The sequence below is a fragment of the Drosophila bipectinata genome, chromosome 2L (genome assembly GCF_030179905.1).
Source record: "Drosophila bipectinata strain 14024-0381.07 chromosome 2L, DbipHiC1v2, whole genome shotgun sequence".
Classification (NCBI taxonomy): domain Eukaryota; kingdom Metazoa; phylum Arthropoda; class Insecta; order Diptera; family Drosophilidae; genus Drosophila; species Drosophila bipectinata.
Window position 1 is genome coordinate 6,744,194 of NC_091736.1, and position 16,870 is coordinate 6,761,063.

General features: G+C 41.9%; 1 protein-coding gene across 2 annotated transcripts in view; it reads right to left on the reverse strand.

The window, feature by feature from the left end:
* ush (Zinc finger protein ush) overlaps positions 1 to 16,870 on the reverse strand; it is a 56,402-nt gene that overhangs the window by 9,790 nt on the left and 29,742 nt on the right. For both annotated transcript variants that reach the window (XM_017233415.3, XM_017233416.3), the window contains exon 2: positions 6,957 to 7,001. In XM_017233415.3, the coding sequence (XP_017088904.2) occupies positions 6,957 to 7,001 (45 nt within the window). The remainder of the gene's footprint in view (positions 1 to 6,956; positions 7,002 to 16,870) is intronic.

Consider the following 16,870-nt stretch of genomic DNA (forward strand, 5'->3'; position numbering starts at 1 on the left):
CAATTGATGCAACTGTTGAGATGTGTTGCTCCTGTTGCTGTTGCACTCGGGTTGTTGCTATGTTGCAGTTGCTGTTGCATGGCGAGCTGATAAGCGACAAAAAAAAGGGTGGTGGGGGAGGGAGAGGGTTAGGGAAATTGTCGCAGTACTTGAAAATTTCGTGTGAGCACGCTCAGCGTCGATTGTTGCTGCCCCGGCCGCTTGATCGCTTGATCAGCAGCAGAAGCAGCAACAGCGGCAACACAGCAACGTGCAACACCAACACACTTGCATGCCTCTTTGGTGATCAATTGCAATCTTCGTTTCCTACAATACTGTTGCTGCTGTTGCTGCTGCCGCCTGTTGCTCCCACAATCTTATATATGTTGCTGGTTGCATCGTTGCATCGGCATGGCAAGGAGTTGCTGCCGTGCCAGCAACTGTTGCACAAATTTAAATTGACCCAAGTGCAAGTTTGAATGTCGCTAATCTGCCATCGAACTTGGACGAGTGTTGCTGGCGTTACCTGCAACATGTTGGCCATGTTGCGGCCTGGCTCATAATTTGCGTTTATTAAACAAGCTTGGCATTTGCATAAATGTCGCTTTCCCCCGATAACCATCATTCGATTGTGAACATGCAGCATCGGCAACGGCAGCTACATGTTGCAACCACAGCAGCAGCAACAGCAATAGCAACAACATTGGCAATTGCTGTAAACAAATCACGCTTTTTGTTGATCAATCAAACAGTGACAACTGCCCTCAAGAAGTCACAATTCAATTCTAGACCCCAATTCCCCAAACCACTCATTTACTCCCCACTCTGGGTTTTTTTTTTGTGAGTCAGTCTTCCCTTGGAGACACGACCCGAGCTGTAGAGCAATGTTTTACTGTTACACTGGATTCGTGAGGGCGGCCAGCCACGCCCCCTCGACAGCCGCCCCCTAGTCGCAGTCCAAAGTCGTGTCTGCCATTGTGTTGACTTCATTGCTCTTTTTTTTTTTTTTTTTTGGTGTCTTTCTCTGTGAGCTGATGACTTTTGATGTGTTCATCAACCAATCACGACAACTACAAAAAACATAAAAAAAAGTCTTAAAAAAAGGGGGGAAATTTAAGGCTGGAGGGGTGAGGGGAATCAAGGTACCAAAGGTTGGTATTTCACTTCAACAGTAAATTAAAGAGGCGCGAAAATTGGCCGCGAGCTGTGTGAATGGGAATGAAATTCCTCCAAAAAACCAAAAACTGAACTGCAACTGAAATAAGGCCAAAAACAAAGGACCCCACAGCAAGACTGGCTAATGGCTGGGTACTGCAGGGGAGGGGGGAGGCATGGGGTGGGGAAACAGGCGTCCAAGTTGCTAACAAGATGCGCGCAGTCAGCGACAACTGCAACAGCAACAGCACCAACAACAGGCAGTTAAAAAAACTACAAAGCCAAGAGACCGCCACGCAGCAATTTCCAACTTTAAGTTGGAGCTCTTGGCTCCGGCTCCCAGCCTGTTTGGCAAAAAGGCCACGCAACCCGGTGGCAAGCAATTGTCAGTACACAGAAAATAATAATAAATTATTTAAAGATATAAAAAAAGAAAGAAAATCTCGTTATTATAAACAACAGTCCCGAAAGTTTAGGCACATGACTATGGCTTGTGCTTGGAGGCTACTAGAATGCCCTAGAAAGCTCTACATATTCATAATAATACTTTCAACTCTTGGCAATTAGTTTTAATTTTAAAATATATTTTCCTTGAGGAACTCTTTTCTCAGTGTACCTCCTGGACTGACTAACAAAGCGGCGAGTCGGACACATCATTACCTACCAATTAGGCCCCAAAAAGTGTGTGCGTCTGTGTGGCGCAGGCTTTTGGCCAACGAGTAGACTCCACCAGGGGGGACTCCCAGAGAAGGGAGGAGAAGACTCAGAGTCGGGGTATAAAGGTAGCAAGACAAACACGAAGACTGCGGCCTAAGGATGAGGATGATCTGAGGGCTCCGACGAGGCAGCTCTTTTGGTGGCACAATAAACGTTTACAACGTTGCGAACGAGCTGGGTTGGGTTGGCATTTTTTTTCTTCTGTTTTTTATAATTTTTTTTATTTTTTTGGAGCACAACGAGGGGCAGAAAGTGACTGACAGGCAGCAAATAAGCCATAAATGCAGGCTGGCTGACTGGCAACCAGCCAAGACATACTGGGCTCCTCTACCTGTCGTCTACCTGTGCTGGGATGATGAAGTGCAAAGTGCCTGCTAACAGCTTGTAATGAGCTCCTTAAAACAGTTGCCGTTTTATGGGAGAGCTGATGCTGGAACTCGAGAGGATTATGGACCACCCAACTCCTTAATCCCCAGTAGTTAACATTTCGCACACACCCACACAGTACACAGCCCTGACTTTCGACTTGAATTCGATTTATGCGCTTCGATTGCTGATTGAATTTTGCACTGGATTTGTGAATTCTACAAATAATCCAACAAACAACCAGCAATCATGAGGCAGCAGCAGCAGCAACATCAGCAATCAACAATCATCAAACATCAATGACGAGGGTTATTCGTGCGTGAGTTAAGCAGTCAGAGGAGAATGGCCAAAAGGCAAATGCCAACGGCCAACAGCCAAGAAGGGGGTGAAAAATGGGCTTAGGGGATGGCAAATAAAGGGGTTCAAGTTGGCCCAACCCAGATGACAGTCGATATTGACATGCAACTAATTGATTGACAGACGTGTGTCCCAGATCAGCTATAATATCTTTATAAGGATTTGCAGGCATTACGCTCTAAAGGATGGGAAATTAAAAAATTAAAAGCCAAGACTTAAAAAGTAATGAGCCACAAATCCTGGAAAGTCTCTTACCCCTAAGCAAAGGTCAAGCTAGCAGCTCTCGTTCCCCAAGCAAAATTCAAATTTTATTTGTGGAACTTAACCCTTTTTGCTCCTCTAGAAGAATGATGATAAAAAGCCATATAATGCTAGCCATATACATAAAAAAATTACAGCATAAATCACACACGCACATTTATGTACCCCACACACACACATACAAATTTTGGTTGTTGTATTAAAAATAATATCGTCGTCTGGTCGAGAAAGATAAGAAAATTTATCCAAAGGATTGCGCTTGGTGTTATGGCCGGGCCACCACAAAAGTGTGGCCAATCCAGCTCCTGCCTCTGTCCCCATCCCCTCTGTCCATAGTCTGCGCAACCGCAAGGATACTGAAGGCTAAAAGAACACTCGACTCCTGTGACTCCTTCTCCTGGTCCGCCTTTGACTTGATGCGAGAATTTTATGACCAAAGCCCCCAAGTCGAACTCATCATCATCATCGTTGTCAGAATCCATGGTCGAATGGGGAGGGTAGGGATTTGGGCAATGGAGGGGGTTGGGGAGCAGGACCAGCAGCGGCGATCTGTGGCCAGCGATAAGGTGGAAACCTTACATTTCATAAATGTCGCGCCGCAAAAAGGATTACAAAGCTGTTTCCCCCAAAAAAGGGTCAAAATATTGGAGATTTTATGAAAATAAAATATTTAAAATATAATAAAGTATTTAAAGATGTTTAAAATTATAAAAATACTTTAAAAATTAATGTTTTAAATTATTCTCAATACTTTTAACCATTTTTTGCTAAGTGTTCTATTTTCTTAACCCTTGTGATTTATTGTTAAAAATACTACTCGTTTTTATTTGCAACACTTGACTTTACTTTACTCCATAGTCAGTATTTTATGGAAAGCTTTTACGATCAAAAATAAAAAATAAATCCTCGGGAGTAGTTCGATTTCTTGTACTTTATAGTGCGGCCCACATGTCGTATGCTTGATATACGCTTTTTCGAAGCGAAGGGAAAAGTAGAAGGGGTCATGGGGGTAAGGGCTGTGTTGATTGAAAGCAACTGATAGCAGCCCCGAATGCCGTGTAATGGTTTTTTCTGTTTTTATATATTTTTTGTTTTGTTTTTTTTTTTACTTGTTGTTGCAGTTACCCGCAGCAATTGCAATGCGTCCCGCATGTACCACCAAAAGCGACAAAAAAGTCAGAGATAGAGAAACTTTGAGCTCTCCCCGCGGAGCTTAGACCTTGTCAAATGATTAATTACATGCCGAAAAGCTATCTAACAATTTGACTCGCTCTCCACGTGTGTGTTAGTGTGTGTGTGTGGTTTTGGCCTGGGTAGATTGTCATTAAGCCAAAACAGCCACACAGAGGGAGACATAATAAAAAATTATGCCATAGATAAAATGCCATTAGAGAGAGAGACACACACAGACACAGAGCGTGGGTTAGGGGGTATCAGGGTGGTGTGGAGGATAGGAGGGTAGACGAAGGGGTCACCACTTAGCGCCATTAGAAGGCAGCCAACAGCAGCCAAGCCAGGCAAACAACAAGAGGAGCAGCCAACCAAAAAGCCAGGCCAACAGCGCACCAGGAAAATGGCTAAAAGGGGAGGCTGCAGGCGAGTACAGGCGGGGCAGCTGGTGCTGCAAGTATGCAATTCTGCAAGATAAGCCGAAGCATTCATGAATTTCATAGATAAAAACCAAACACTCACACACACACAGAGACAGGACAGACAGACAGGGCCTGCCTTACACACAGATACAGATACTGGGGCAGACGCAGATACAGATACATGGACAGGCGCTCAGGGAGATGCGCTTACAGTACATTGCACAGCAGCAGCAACAACAAAAACAACAACTGAAGAGCGCCAAAAGTGAGCATCATCATCATCATCATCATCCAGGAGCAGCAGTAGCAGGAGCAAGTGAATCAGGAAAAGCCAAAAGGAAGACACCACGCCACAAACAAATAGCAAACAAGGGGCGGAACTACTGGAATTTGGAAACCTCTGATATAGAATCGAATAGAATATACCCTAGGAAATGAGTTGGGATTATTTTTTCTAAATATTTAAAAATATTTATGTTTAAAAGGGTTATTTATTTCGGGGAGAAGATCCTTCAAAGGTTGCCTTTAGAAAATAAATATATCCTTTTTTTAGAAAGCTTAGAAGCACAAAATATCCTTATAAAATTTAAGGAAAATTAGGATAAATCCTTATTTATTATTATATGTTATTTATGACAAACTAGGTCTTTATGACCTACGACTATTTTTCAAAATAAAAGATTTTTTAAGATGGTTTTTATAAAGCCAAGATTCAGCCAACTAGGATTTTAGAAGGATAGGTCCAAAAATCTTTCTAAGCATAATTAAAGAAATTTATTCTATGATGTGTAAGAGAATCCTACAATTATTTTTTAATAATTAAAAGTGGACCTTAACCTCTTCAATAACAAATCACCCTTTTTCTTTAGAAAAAATAAAGCAGCCACCAAAAGCTGATTAGGGTTTCAAGAAGAGTGACCTCCAACACAGCAGATCGACCACAACAGGGCCTAATCCAATCTGGAGACTAAGGCCAGCAAGGCAAGTGTGGCTATCTGTGGCCAAAAAAAAAATAAAACTGGGGCAGGGACAAGGACCAGAAGGGGCAGGGCCTATAAGGCAGTGGCGCAGGCCAGGGCAGCAGGAATGCCGCACTTCTTTGGACCCCTTTTGGTTGGTGCGGTTTGTGGGTTCGTTCGCTTGGCGTCGCCATGGAGTGTCAACAGGCAGATAAAGATTAGCCAGACAAACGCCCACTTTTTAGGCGAACTGTTACGCCCACTGGCCACTCAACTACACTATCCTCCACCTCACCTCTGGATGGTCTTGCCACAGTGTGTGTGTTTGCTGAAAATCTTTCACTGACACAGCAGAAAAACGGCCACGTGGAAAGGACTGAGATTTGTTGGGGAAAGTCTGGGTGGGGGGTGGAGATCCCTGCTCCACCAATTGCCGCCAGTTTTGGGGGATTATTAATGATGAATGCTCGAGATGGCAGAGAAATGGTGCGGAATGTCGAGCTATAGTCTGGCCAAAAAAAAATAAAAGTAGAGAGGCAGGAGCGGAGCGGCGGAAAGGGATTACAGATTAGACCCAACTGGTCCATGAATTTGGGGATAATCGGGAAATTCATAGCCCAGCAGAGGCACTATCGGGAGAGTAGTTTTTAGCAATTAAAAATGATTTATTTAATAGCTTAGATAATAAATAGAATTTAATAATAAAGTATCTTTAAGAGTCAACCCTTTTTCAGATAAATTCGAACAAACTCTAAAAAACTTTACGATAATCCCAAGGGTTTATGGCCACAATTTTTATCGAGTCGAAACATTCAATTCCCGAGGACAAGTCCGCTCCTGGGCGAACCCTGAGCAGGGTTGGGGCTGCTTCTGGGTCAGAGACATCGTCTCAATGACGTTGACATTGCTGATGATTATGAAGTAATATGAAATTGATGCCAATGATGTCGGGAGTGAAGTCAAAATATTCCAACTGAGGAGGGGAGGAAGGTTAACCAAGGGGTTAGACAGCGACTGAGTTTGGTAGAAGGATGGTGGTGACCCGTTGTCATTTCCTGCAGTCCATCGAAATGAGGGTTGTGCCTGGCAAAGGATATTCGGTTAGAGGTGTCAAAATCACAAAAACCGCAGGGCAGGAGAAGGGTAAGGACACTCTGCCAGTGCACTGATAAAAAATTGTATTAAATTAGAGCGGTTTCATCTTTCATTTTTTTGGGATTAAATTTTTATTGGCCGAAATAGACCCAGGGTCTACACAACCATACACCACTCATACACTCATCTAGAAATTTATTATTGGGCATTAACGGGTTATGTCTGAAAGAAAAAGACAGCGATAGATAAGGAGAGAGAGACGGGGACAGTCGTTTGCTTCCTGCATTCAAGCAGATAAGAATTTATTATTTTTTTTTTCGGTTTTTTGGCTTTTGGCCCATTTCGTTTAAGCTGGTGACTTATCGCGGATTGAACAGCGGACAAAAGGACAACGGACATGGGACATGGGACAGCTCACAGAATGTAGGTAACTTTGGGAAGGATTTTGCATTCGATATTCCTATGAAGGGCTTACCTCTGCTGTCGACGGTCATCTCTTCTGTGGTATCGGAACAATCACCTAAAAAAATAGATTAAAAAAATAAATTAATAATTGTTTTAGAAGATTTTAAAGTTTGTTTTTCTAAGACAGAGATACTTTAAGTTACTATGATTTTCCCTCCCTAAGACCTTAGCTTAAAGCTTAGATATTTATTAGCGATAGTTCCACCCAAATGGCTTTACTTTAAAAAGCGATAATAATTGCTTCGAGGGCCACATTGTTTGCTTTTGTCCACCCATTCTCTGTTGGCCAGTATCTTAGTATCTTTGTATCTCAGTGTCCGGCCAAATCCAAGTTAACTACGCACAGTAGTTGACTGCGAGGCCGGTGTCCGAGCCTTCACTCTACTGCCTGCCCCTTCTCATACCCCCTCTATTTTTTTTATCCACACTACGAGTGGTGTGCCTGTGTTGTTTTTCTCATTTTTGATTATATTTCGCTGATTATTCACTTCAAGGAATTATAATAACAATAATAACAACAATCCGCAGAATTCCTTCGTTTTTATTTCAACTCCTCGCCTTGCCTCAGCTCTGGCCCTGCCTCACTCTGCGTCTTCTGCTCGCCACAGATTGTAGATAGCGAAACACACACACCGAAAGATACTCATACTCACAGCGCAGATACAGATACATGTGAGCCGAGCTGAACGCTGAGCTGGCCGTGGAATGAATGTGAAGCCACACAGCGCAGATAGTCGACTGATAAGCAACTGAAAGCTGGCTGCCATGGACGCGAATGCGGACTTGGACTTGGACTACGGTGTCGGACATGTTGGACAGGCCCAGACCCACAACAACGTGGGGCAACCCTATACCTCAGCTCCTGCCCCTCCTGCCAACTGCTTGTTTGCTTGTGGCCCAGAGTCCAAAAGCCAGACTTTAATATGAATTGGCGGGATTTTTAGGTTGCAATACTCCCACACACATATGGGTGTTATAAACACTTGTATTCTTTCCAAGTTTTAATAATTAGTTAGTCTTATAAATGGGTTATAACTACATAGATCTAGTCACTTATCAATATGATTTCTGGGAAATGGAATGAATATTTAAGAGTTCTGGAGAATTGATGATTAACCCGACACCTGATTCAGGCATATTAGTTATAATGAGATACATATTCTCTCTAAAAGCTTATTATTTTTTTATTTTTTACCTCTAGAATTACTGCTAAGCATTGTTGATCTGTAATCCACTAAGTTTCTGTCACAACAATGGATAATCCAGGTTTAGAAATCCACCTTCTGTCACTTCATCACTTTTATTTTATTTTTTGGTTTCTAAGCTTGTACTTTAAATCACTTTAACTTATCACTTGATTTCACAAAAATTATAATAATAATAATAATTATTATTTAAATTTTAAGTAGCGACTATATCGCTTGCTCTCTCTCTTTCTATCTGTATGCGGCCGCGGCGTTCTCTGTCTTTGTCTAGCACTGGTGCGAGTACCGCTCGAGGTTGCTACTCGATCCGCGTTCCACAGCAAACTGAAAGCCGAAACTCGGGCCCCGCCGGCGGCAGGCGGTGAGTAATGAAATTTTCGTGTCGCGTCGCTCTGCGTCTCAGTGCCCAGAGACCGTGTATCTGTGTATCTGTGAGATACAACCGATACAGATACGGAGGAGAGCCGCCAGCCGCCAGCCGAGCGATGACGAGGACAAGGCAGATACTCTCCGTTCGCCGCACAGCTGATGTTTGTTGATGCCGGGATGTTCGATGTGCGGACCAAGTTGTTTATCTTTCATTTGCTGCCCTATCTCTCTGGTCTGGCCTGGCTTCGGTACTGGCATTTGCCGGATTCGTATTCGTATTTGGATGGGATTCGTATCTCTGCATCCGAGACTCTGAGACCGGCACTGGCACTGTAGTGGCACTGCCACTAGCACATCCAATAGAACTGGTAACCCAAAAGGGGGAAATGGGACCGACCGACCGAGTCACTCTGCCGAACTGAAATAAGATATCGCCGCTCTGTCGCTCTGCTGCGGTCGACTTCCTTTGCTCGCTTCGAAATTATTCGAAACAAAACTGATAAAGCACTGATAAGAGCGCAGCGCGGCGAGCTGAGTTAGATAACATCGGCAGTGGCAGTGTGGCACAGCCAGCAACAACAACAATAACAAATAAATACAAAAATAAACCAAGCAGAGCCGGCGAATGAGTTGAGCTGAGCTGAGTTGAGTTGAGTTGGGCAGGCCAAACCAACCAACCAGCAGCGAACGGATACTCAGATACAACAGCGCGCACACACACTGCAGATACAGATACAAAGATACATCCAAAGAGGGTGTGTTTGTATGTGCGCGAGGGAGATGCTTTTCAGCGATATCGCGTCTACGGCTAATGGAATTCTGATTATTGCTTAGTGATAAGCGTTTTGTGTTTAATTGTATCTGTGTATCTGTATCTGAATACACTGAGCAAAATGGGTAGAGTAAAAATAATTAAGTGGAAGCAAAAGGTATTTCTTAATAAAACCGTTCAACCATTCCAAAGATCATTAATATGGTCTCTTTAAGAACATATAGTACAGACCACTTAAATAAAGAAATGCGTATTATACTTAACTTAAAATAATATACAATTATACAAAATTTTACACCTAAAAATTGTTTGAAAAAAACCTATAAAGTTTTAAAGAACTAAACACTAGATTCTAGTATCTGAGACTACTCCCATATATCATATATATCCTTCATATTCCTTATATCCCTTTACATTTCTTACTGTCGAACAGTAAATTCCGGGGATATTGCTCCACCGACGGTTATCATTCACCTGCCCCAGCCGCATCCGCATCCACATCCCACATCCCCACTCACATCCCCGTTTTGTATCTGCATCTCCATCATCGCTCTCCGTCATCTCGCTCTGCAGTTTTTTGGCTCACGGGGCTTTTGTTCAGCTTTTTTTTTTTTTATTTTTTCCCCTACGTTTTCTGGGGTTTTTCTTTAGCCAGAGCTTATCACTGGTCGTAGATCTATTTTTATGTTGCTTTGGCTACTCTTTCGCCTCTCTTTCCATCCCCATCCTCCAGTCTCTCTGATTCTTATCGGCGTTTGGTTTATTTCCATTTCCCTGGCAACTTTGCAGATGCAAAAAAAAAAAAACATAAAATAAATAAAAAATAAAATCGTTTTCTTTTTTTTTCCCAGCGATTAAAATCTTCCAAGAGGTCTCTCTCTCTCTTTCTTCATTCTCTCTTTTAAACGGCATCAGCTGTTTTTCCTGAATGTTGCGCATGCGTTGTGGCGCGTTAAAATAATCCCCACACACCATATCCATACACAACCCCCATGCCGCCGCCACCCAACGAAAATTATCCATCCTCCGGTTGTTGTTTTTGTTTGACGGGCTGCCTTTGCAACGATTATCTTGTTTGCCATTGTTGACTTTTAATTAGATTCATTAAACGTGCCGCATGCCGCCAGCTCCCGCCTTGCAACCCCCTGGAGCAAACAACCCCTTGACCTATACGATATTTGGCACGACTTTTTAATACCCTAGAATGTTTTGGGGATTAGAGAGGATTATGATTTTGTTTCTATTCGGGAATCGGAATTTTTTGGGAAACCTCTGTTTTTTTTATAAATTACTTCTTTTAATTCTAAATATAGTATTTAGAATACAATCTTGATAAAGTGTTGGAGATTTTTTTTTAATTTTTATTTAAAGTTGTATCTTAACCGTATTTTTAATTTTTTGAAATATTTATATTGGTAAAATATAACTACATCTTTTTTAAAAAGGTACTTTTAATAAATGTAGTTAATAGATGTAGATTAAGGACTAGATTAAATTTCTATTAGGAAAAATATAATATTTTTCAAAAATCATGCTTTTTTTTATTAAAAAAAATACTGGAAATCTGAAATAATCAAATCTATTTATTTAATATTTTTTATAACTAATTTTCAAACATTACATTATAAAGAGTAGTATTGTAGTGCGTAGACTATATCATTCTTATAAACCAACTTTAACCTTCCTTGGCTTATTCATTTGTTAGAATATACATATATTCCCCATTTAGTGGCTGTTTTTTTTTTGAGTTTCTGGCTTATGCAGCGATAAACACTTCATGCGTGAATATCTGCAAAAGGTTTCTCTGATAAGTGCCCCCGTTGCGGTTGTTTTGCTGTAAGTTGTTGGTTGTTGGGTTGTTGGTGGCTCGTTGTTGGGGTGATGAACTGCCAACACTTGCCAAGATCCCCTCCTCCCCAACTTTTCCATCTTTCGCCGACCAGCAATGGCAATTGTTTTGCAATTATGTTGCCACAAGTCAGTACACAGATACAGATTCACAGTATATATAGTATAAGTATCTTTATATGTCATTGTTGTTACGTGCTCATTTATTGACATAAATATGAACAAATGCGACAGATCAACGTCTGCTGATAAAAGTACATCGAAAAAGCGTTTTTAAGAAAATCTGCTAAAAATACCAGCAACAAATACTCAAACAGCAATACAAGATACTGTACAAATTACACAGCAAAAAAAGAGAAACATGGGATTCTTTTTTTCAGATTAAGATACAAAAAATATTTAAAAAATATTATAACAAATTCTAGAGACTAGAAACTTTAATGAAATTAAAATTTTATAAATATTTTTCATTTTCCAGGAAAGGAATATCGTATAGCTAAAAAATGTATGTATATTTAATTCATAATATTTAATTTAATATTTATTTAATATTTAATTTAAATTCCATATAAAACCAACTATTTATGAAGGTCATCAATGTATTTATTTTTTGTGAAAAATTATTTAATTTTCTTTCAATTTTCAGTGTTATTTTAGTTGCAATTGCGAATGACGCAGCACTTGGAGTCTTCACCCCCGCTGTTACCCCTACTCCAGGCCGCCTCTGACCTCGATGGCTCTGCTCCCCCCAAGCCCCTCCTGCCACAAACTCGCCTGCCCCTCCTCGTTCGAAAAACTCCGCTGAGAGCGCAGATGCAAGCGGAATGATAAGAGATCCTCACGCTGATAAAAAAGCAAAAGCGGCAAGCCAGCAAACTCACACAGTTGTTGCTTATTTAATTTTTTTTTTTAATTTTTTGTTATTGTTGTTGTTGGGGGTATTTCTACTTCTACGTTTGGGCTTGCTTTTGGGTTTGTTGCTTATTTCATTTCGTTCGCTTTTTTTTTCGGTAGATGCATCGTTAAGATTACAACCCAGTATTTGTTGTTGTTGCTGTTGCGATTGTGGCAACAACAATGAAAAAAAAACATTTATCATGAAATAAATCTACTAAAGTTTTTTTTCTCTCTCTTTGGGGCATAAACTCCTAAAAATTGTTGCTATTGTAACCCGAAACTCGCACATTTTGTTGGAGGGAATAGCTCTTATATAATCAATGGAGTTGCTTAATTTATTTTTTATAAAAAAAATATAATATTTCAACCTTGAGCTTGGCTATCTGTTTCCCTTTTTTTTTGGTTATGCAGCAGCAGGTGCCAACACTTCCGACAGTACTCCACACCCGCTTCTTTCGTTTTAATTCACCCTTGGGAGGCCTGCATATTTATGAAGTCTGCCAGATAAGCGATGACTTCATTGTAGCGAAATTAAATCAATTAACATAAGCCAAGGTGCCACAACCGCGTAGCTGCCCCGGCTACAGTGCCTCCCACTTATCGCTGTCTGCCACCTTGCCACCAGCTTTAAGTTAATTCCAGTCCTGTCTATCTCTCTCGTTCTTTCTGTTTCTGTTTATGGGCTCTAATCTAGCAATCAATCAAAGTGATTTAAATTTCATGCCGCGTATCTCCACCGCACCACCAACACACACTTGCAACACCACCACACCATCACCACATTTCGGTGGGTGAGGTGGGGCTCTGAAAATCACGATTAAGAACTCAACTCGCAGACAGAGTGAAGTTTGAGGAATTATCGCTGAAAAACAGAGCCAGAGATAGGCCACAAGAAGGGAGTGGGATTAGGATTATAAATGGGATGTGTCATAACTGATTTGGGCGATAAGTTCTATGTATTTACCCTACTCGAGAGAAGGTTTACCCAAATGGCAGGCCATTGTATCCTTAAAAAAAAAAGCAGATAACATGCTTGATAAAAATTTATATTTTGGGAATTATTCTGGTAGACTGGCTAAGGTAATTAGGGGTCTCTGAATGAATAAAGAGAGAAAACAATGTATTTTAAATGTATTTCGGAGCTCTTTTCTTATAGAATAGATTAATAATACAATAGAAAAAGTTTCATTAAGATTTAAATAGACTTTTATGATCTTGATTATAAAACTATATTTATAAAGCCTCTCCCCTCTGAAGAACTGACTCATCTATCCATTCAAGATCATCATCAATCTTTTATGGTCATAGCTCCTTTATTTTAATAGTTGCCCCCGATCCTCATCTAGGCATAATTGTGAGTAATACCACCAAGCTCAGTGGACTTGTTTTATTGACCTCCTTTCCAGCCGGGTTTTCGTGGTATTCGAGTTGGCTAAGTGGTCATAAAATATGCTTAATGCATCAGGAAGCCGCCTCTATGCGGGTGCCCCGAATACACTTCCCTGCCCTGGTCGGCCATCGTAAAAATCCTTATCTGGGGAGTTTCGGCTCCTCAGTCATCCCGTTGGTAAGTGCGAGATTAAAATATTGGATAAAGCGGCAGCAGAAATGCACGGCCCGCCGATAACACAAAAAAAGTGGAAATGGAAATGGAGTTGGAAGTCGAATTCCTTCTACGGCCGGGTCGTCGGGACACAATGTACCGAGTTAACGTTGTCGCTGGTATGTATATATGTATATATATATTTCTACGTTATCGCCATCGGTGCCCTGTTTTGAATACTGGCTCAGTTTCTTGGGTAAGTGAGTGATAAACACGAGTTATCGCATCAATTAGTTCGGCGTCAAGTTGACGTCGTTAAAGGCAGCAAAACAAAGCCCCGGGCAGCTCCGACTCATTTTCGATTTTGTGAAGGAGGCGACGACGGGTCGAGGGCGCGGCAGGCACATAATTTCAGTCGGAAAGGCGAAAGTCAAGCCGGGAATGCCATAAAACCTGTGGGTCGGAGTTGCAGCCGCAGTCAAAAATCGCAAACAGGGACCAGAGCATCCTGGCTAACTGTGTTGCCAATAAATGTCTAGAGAAATGGCTAAAATTTAACTACTTCCCTAATTTAAGATTTTTAGGATCTTAAGAGTCTTAGAGCTAAAACTCTTTTTAAAAACTCTATAATTTTTGGCCAAAATCTGTCCAGATTATAGCCAAATTTGTCATCTCTTTTGGCCAAGAAAGAATACCATATTTTAAGACGCGGGCGCGACGTTGACAAAAGTGTCAATGATCCTATAACCGATATTAAGGCTGCCTCGCCGCCGTCCAAGTGGCCTTCCCTGTCTCACCTGTATCTCACCTGAGATACCCTCTCGCTCTTTCTCCTTTTCTCCAAGTCGCCGTACGCAAATTGAGCTCGAAAGTGGCTTGTAAAACATTAAACGTTTCTGGTCCAGTCGCCAGCCATCAAATGAGCAAATGACGAGACCAAGGGGCGTTGTAGGAGGGCCCCGAGAACTCTCGGATTCTGTTCAGGTAGAGATGCAGATACAGCACACGCCAAAGCCAAAGCTAATTGCCCTGGTCCGTCTGTCTTTCTCTCTCTCTTCCTATCTGGGTGGTTAGTCTGTCTCTTTCGGTACGTCCTGAGCCTGTCATCGGCTACCAGAGTGCGTTGAAAGATCTTAAGTGGATAAAGATGACGGCAGAGGCGGCGGCGGCGACGACGACGATGACGATGACGATGTCGGTTATCACAGCCGGAAGTGCCATCATAAAAGGAAGGTGCAATAAAAATATATTTTACATGCTTGCCATCTCTTTCTCTTCACTAAACACCCTCGGTAGGGCTGTCTCTGTTGCACAGCTCATTGGCATACCTCTTTTTATGGTGGGCGCCTGCTTGATCGGCACTAAAGTGGTCCTAGACTGTGACGAATGTGAGGCTACCCTGGGATCATTATTAGAAAAAAAAGGACAAAGGATAAAGGATAAAAATAACTATATTTTAAATTAATACTTTACCTACTAAATTTATTTTTAATTAAAAATCTATATACCCTTTTAAGTTTCATCTCCAAAATCATATCTTAGCCTCCTGTCGCAATCTGAACCTTTCCCACTGATTCAATACCGGTTCCGATTTCAGGACACATGCTCGACACAGGCACACAGGACATGTGAGATGTCTAGATTTCAGATGACAACAGGGAGCCCACCACAACCACCTCATCGGAAATGTTGCTCTATGCCATGTCCTTATCAGTTTGAATTCCTTCTTGGTTCTCAGTGCTTGAGTTGCTATTGTTGGGCCTGCTCCTTTTCCACTTCCTGTCGTACATACATGTGGTAGTGTGTGGGACCAGTACAAGGACCAAGGAGTGCCTTGACTGACTCATGACCAAAAAGTGTTTCGGGGTCGCACCATAAAAATCATAACCGTTTATGTCCAGTCTTTCCTTGGCTGCCCCGAAGGCTTCTTCAATACTACTGGACTACTGTACTCATCATCATTGTCATTGTCGTTGTCCTTCCCGCCCAGAAAACTTTTTGGGGAAAGTTCTCCACTCAAATAAAAAAGCATTTGTCCTGCGTAGTTAATGTCCTGTCCGAGTGGCGAGTTCAAGGTTCAACTTTTTGAGGATAATAACAATTTTCGCAAATTACAAATTACTTGTGTAAGGGGAAGGAGCTGCCTGTTAGTGATTATTTTTATTTTTTTGGTTGGTAATATTTATTGCATACTTTTTAGGGACGGTTTCCCCTTAAAACTAAGCTAAAAGGACTATATATTTATCCTTGATTGTAAAGAAGTCATGTTTATTTAAGCAAACTCGGACACGCATCCACATAAATCGCTTATCCTTTATCCTGTTGCTCATTGTGTTGGTGTGAGGGGTAGGGTATGGTGTCTCATGGCTCCATTGGACCGAGTGCAGCTGGCTAAATGACAAACTGCAAGGAGGCGGCAGGACCAAAAACAAAACAACAGGGCACGACGCAGGACAACGCAGCTGATAAGGAAAGTTGTGCCGGGTTGGGGGAAAAAAAACCGAAAGACTCAAAGCGTTTGTCTCAGTGTAGCGAGCGAGCCATTAAATTGACAAAATACCAACACCAGTACAGAGAAGGGGGGGTTGGGGAAGGACAGCCGCAAAAAGGACATTCCTCAGAGTTGAGAGAAAAAGCGAGAGCGAGATAGGAGGCAGCGCCATATTTTATATTTTACATTCTTATCGCAAAACTCTCACTCAGCCATTCCGTTTGGGCTGGAGGTTAAAAAAGTGGGTGTGGGTGTGGAATGGCTGGTGGTGGCAAGAGCTAAGGGGGCGATAGAGAGAAAGGGCCAACGAGAGATAGAGACGGGGAGAGTACTGTACAGTGGCTGGAGAACTGATAACACCCGCGCTAATGGGACCAAACAATGCCGAATGGAGCAGCGCAGCATAACAGAACCGAACTGAAAGCGATGCACATACAACCACAGCAAGGACACACACACACATATAGACAACAACAAGGACATACACATAACAGAACAGATACAACAGCTACAACAATAAGCCCCATGTAGCCCCAGACCCACCCGAAACTGGGGCTGGCCCGGCCCCAGGTCTTATCTATGGCCATCAATCAGGCGAGCAGCGAGCGGCGATAAGCAAAAAGATTTTAAATGGAGTGCACACAGCCAACGGGAGAAGAGGAAAGAAAGAACAGAGGGAGACAGGACGATGCACTGCAAGAAAATATATCAAGGATGTCTCTAAAATAATTATACGATTTTAAGATAGAAGATAAAAACAACATTACTTAAGAGTTAGGTGGATACTTTCTCTTATTTT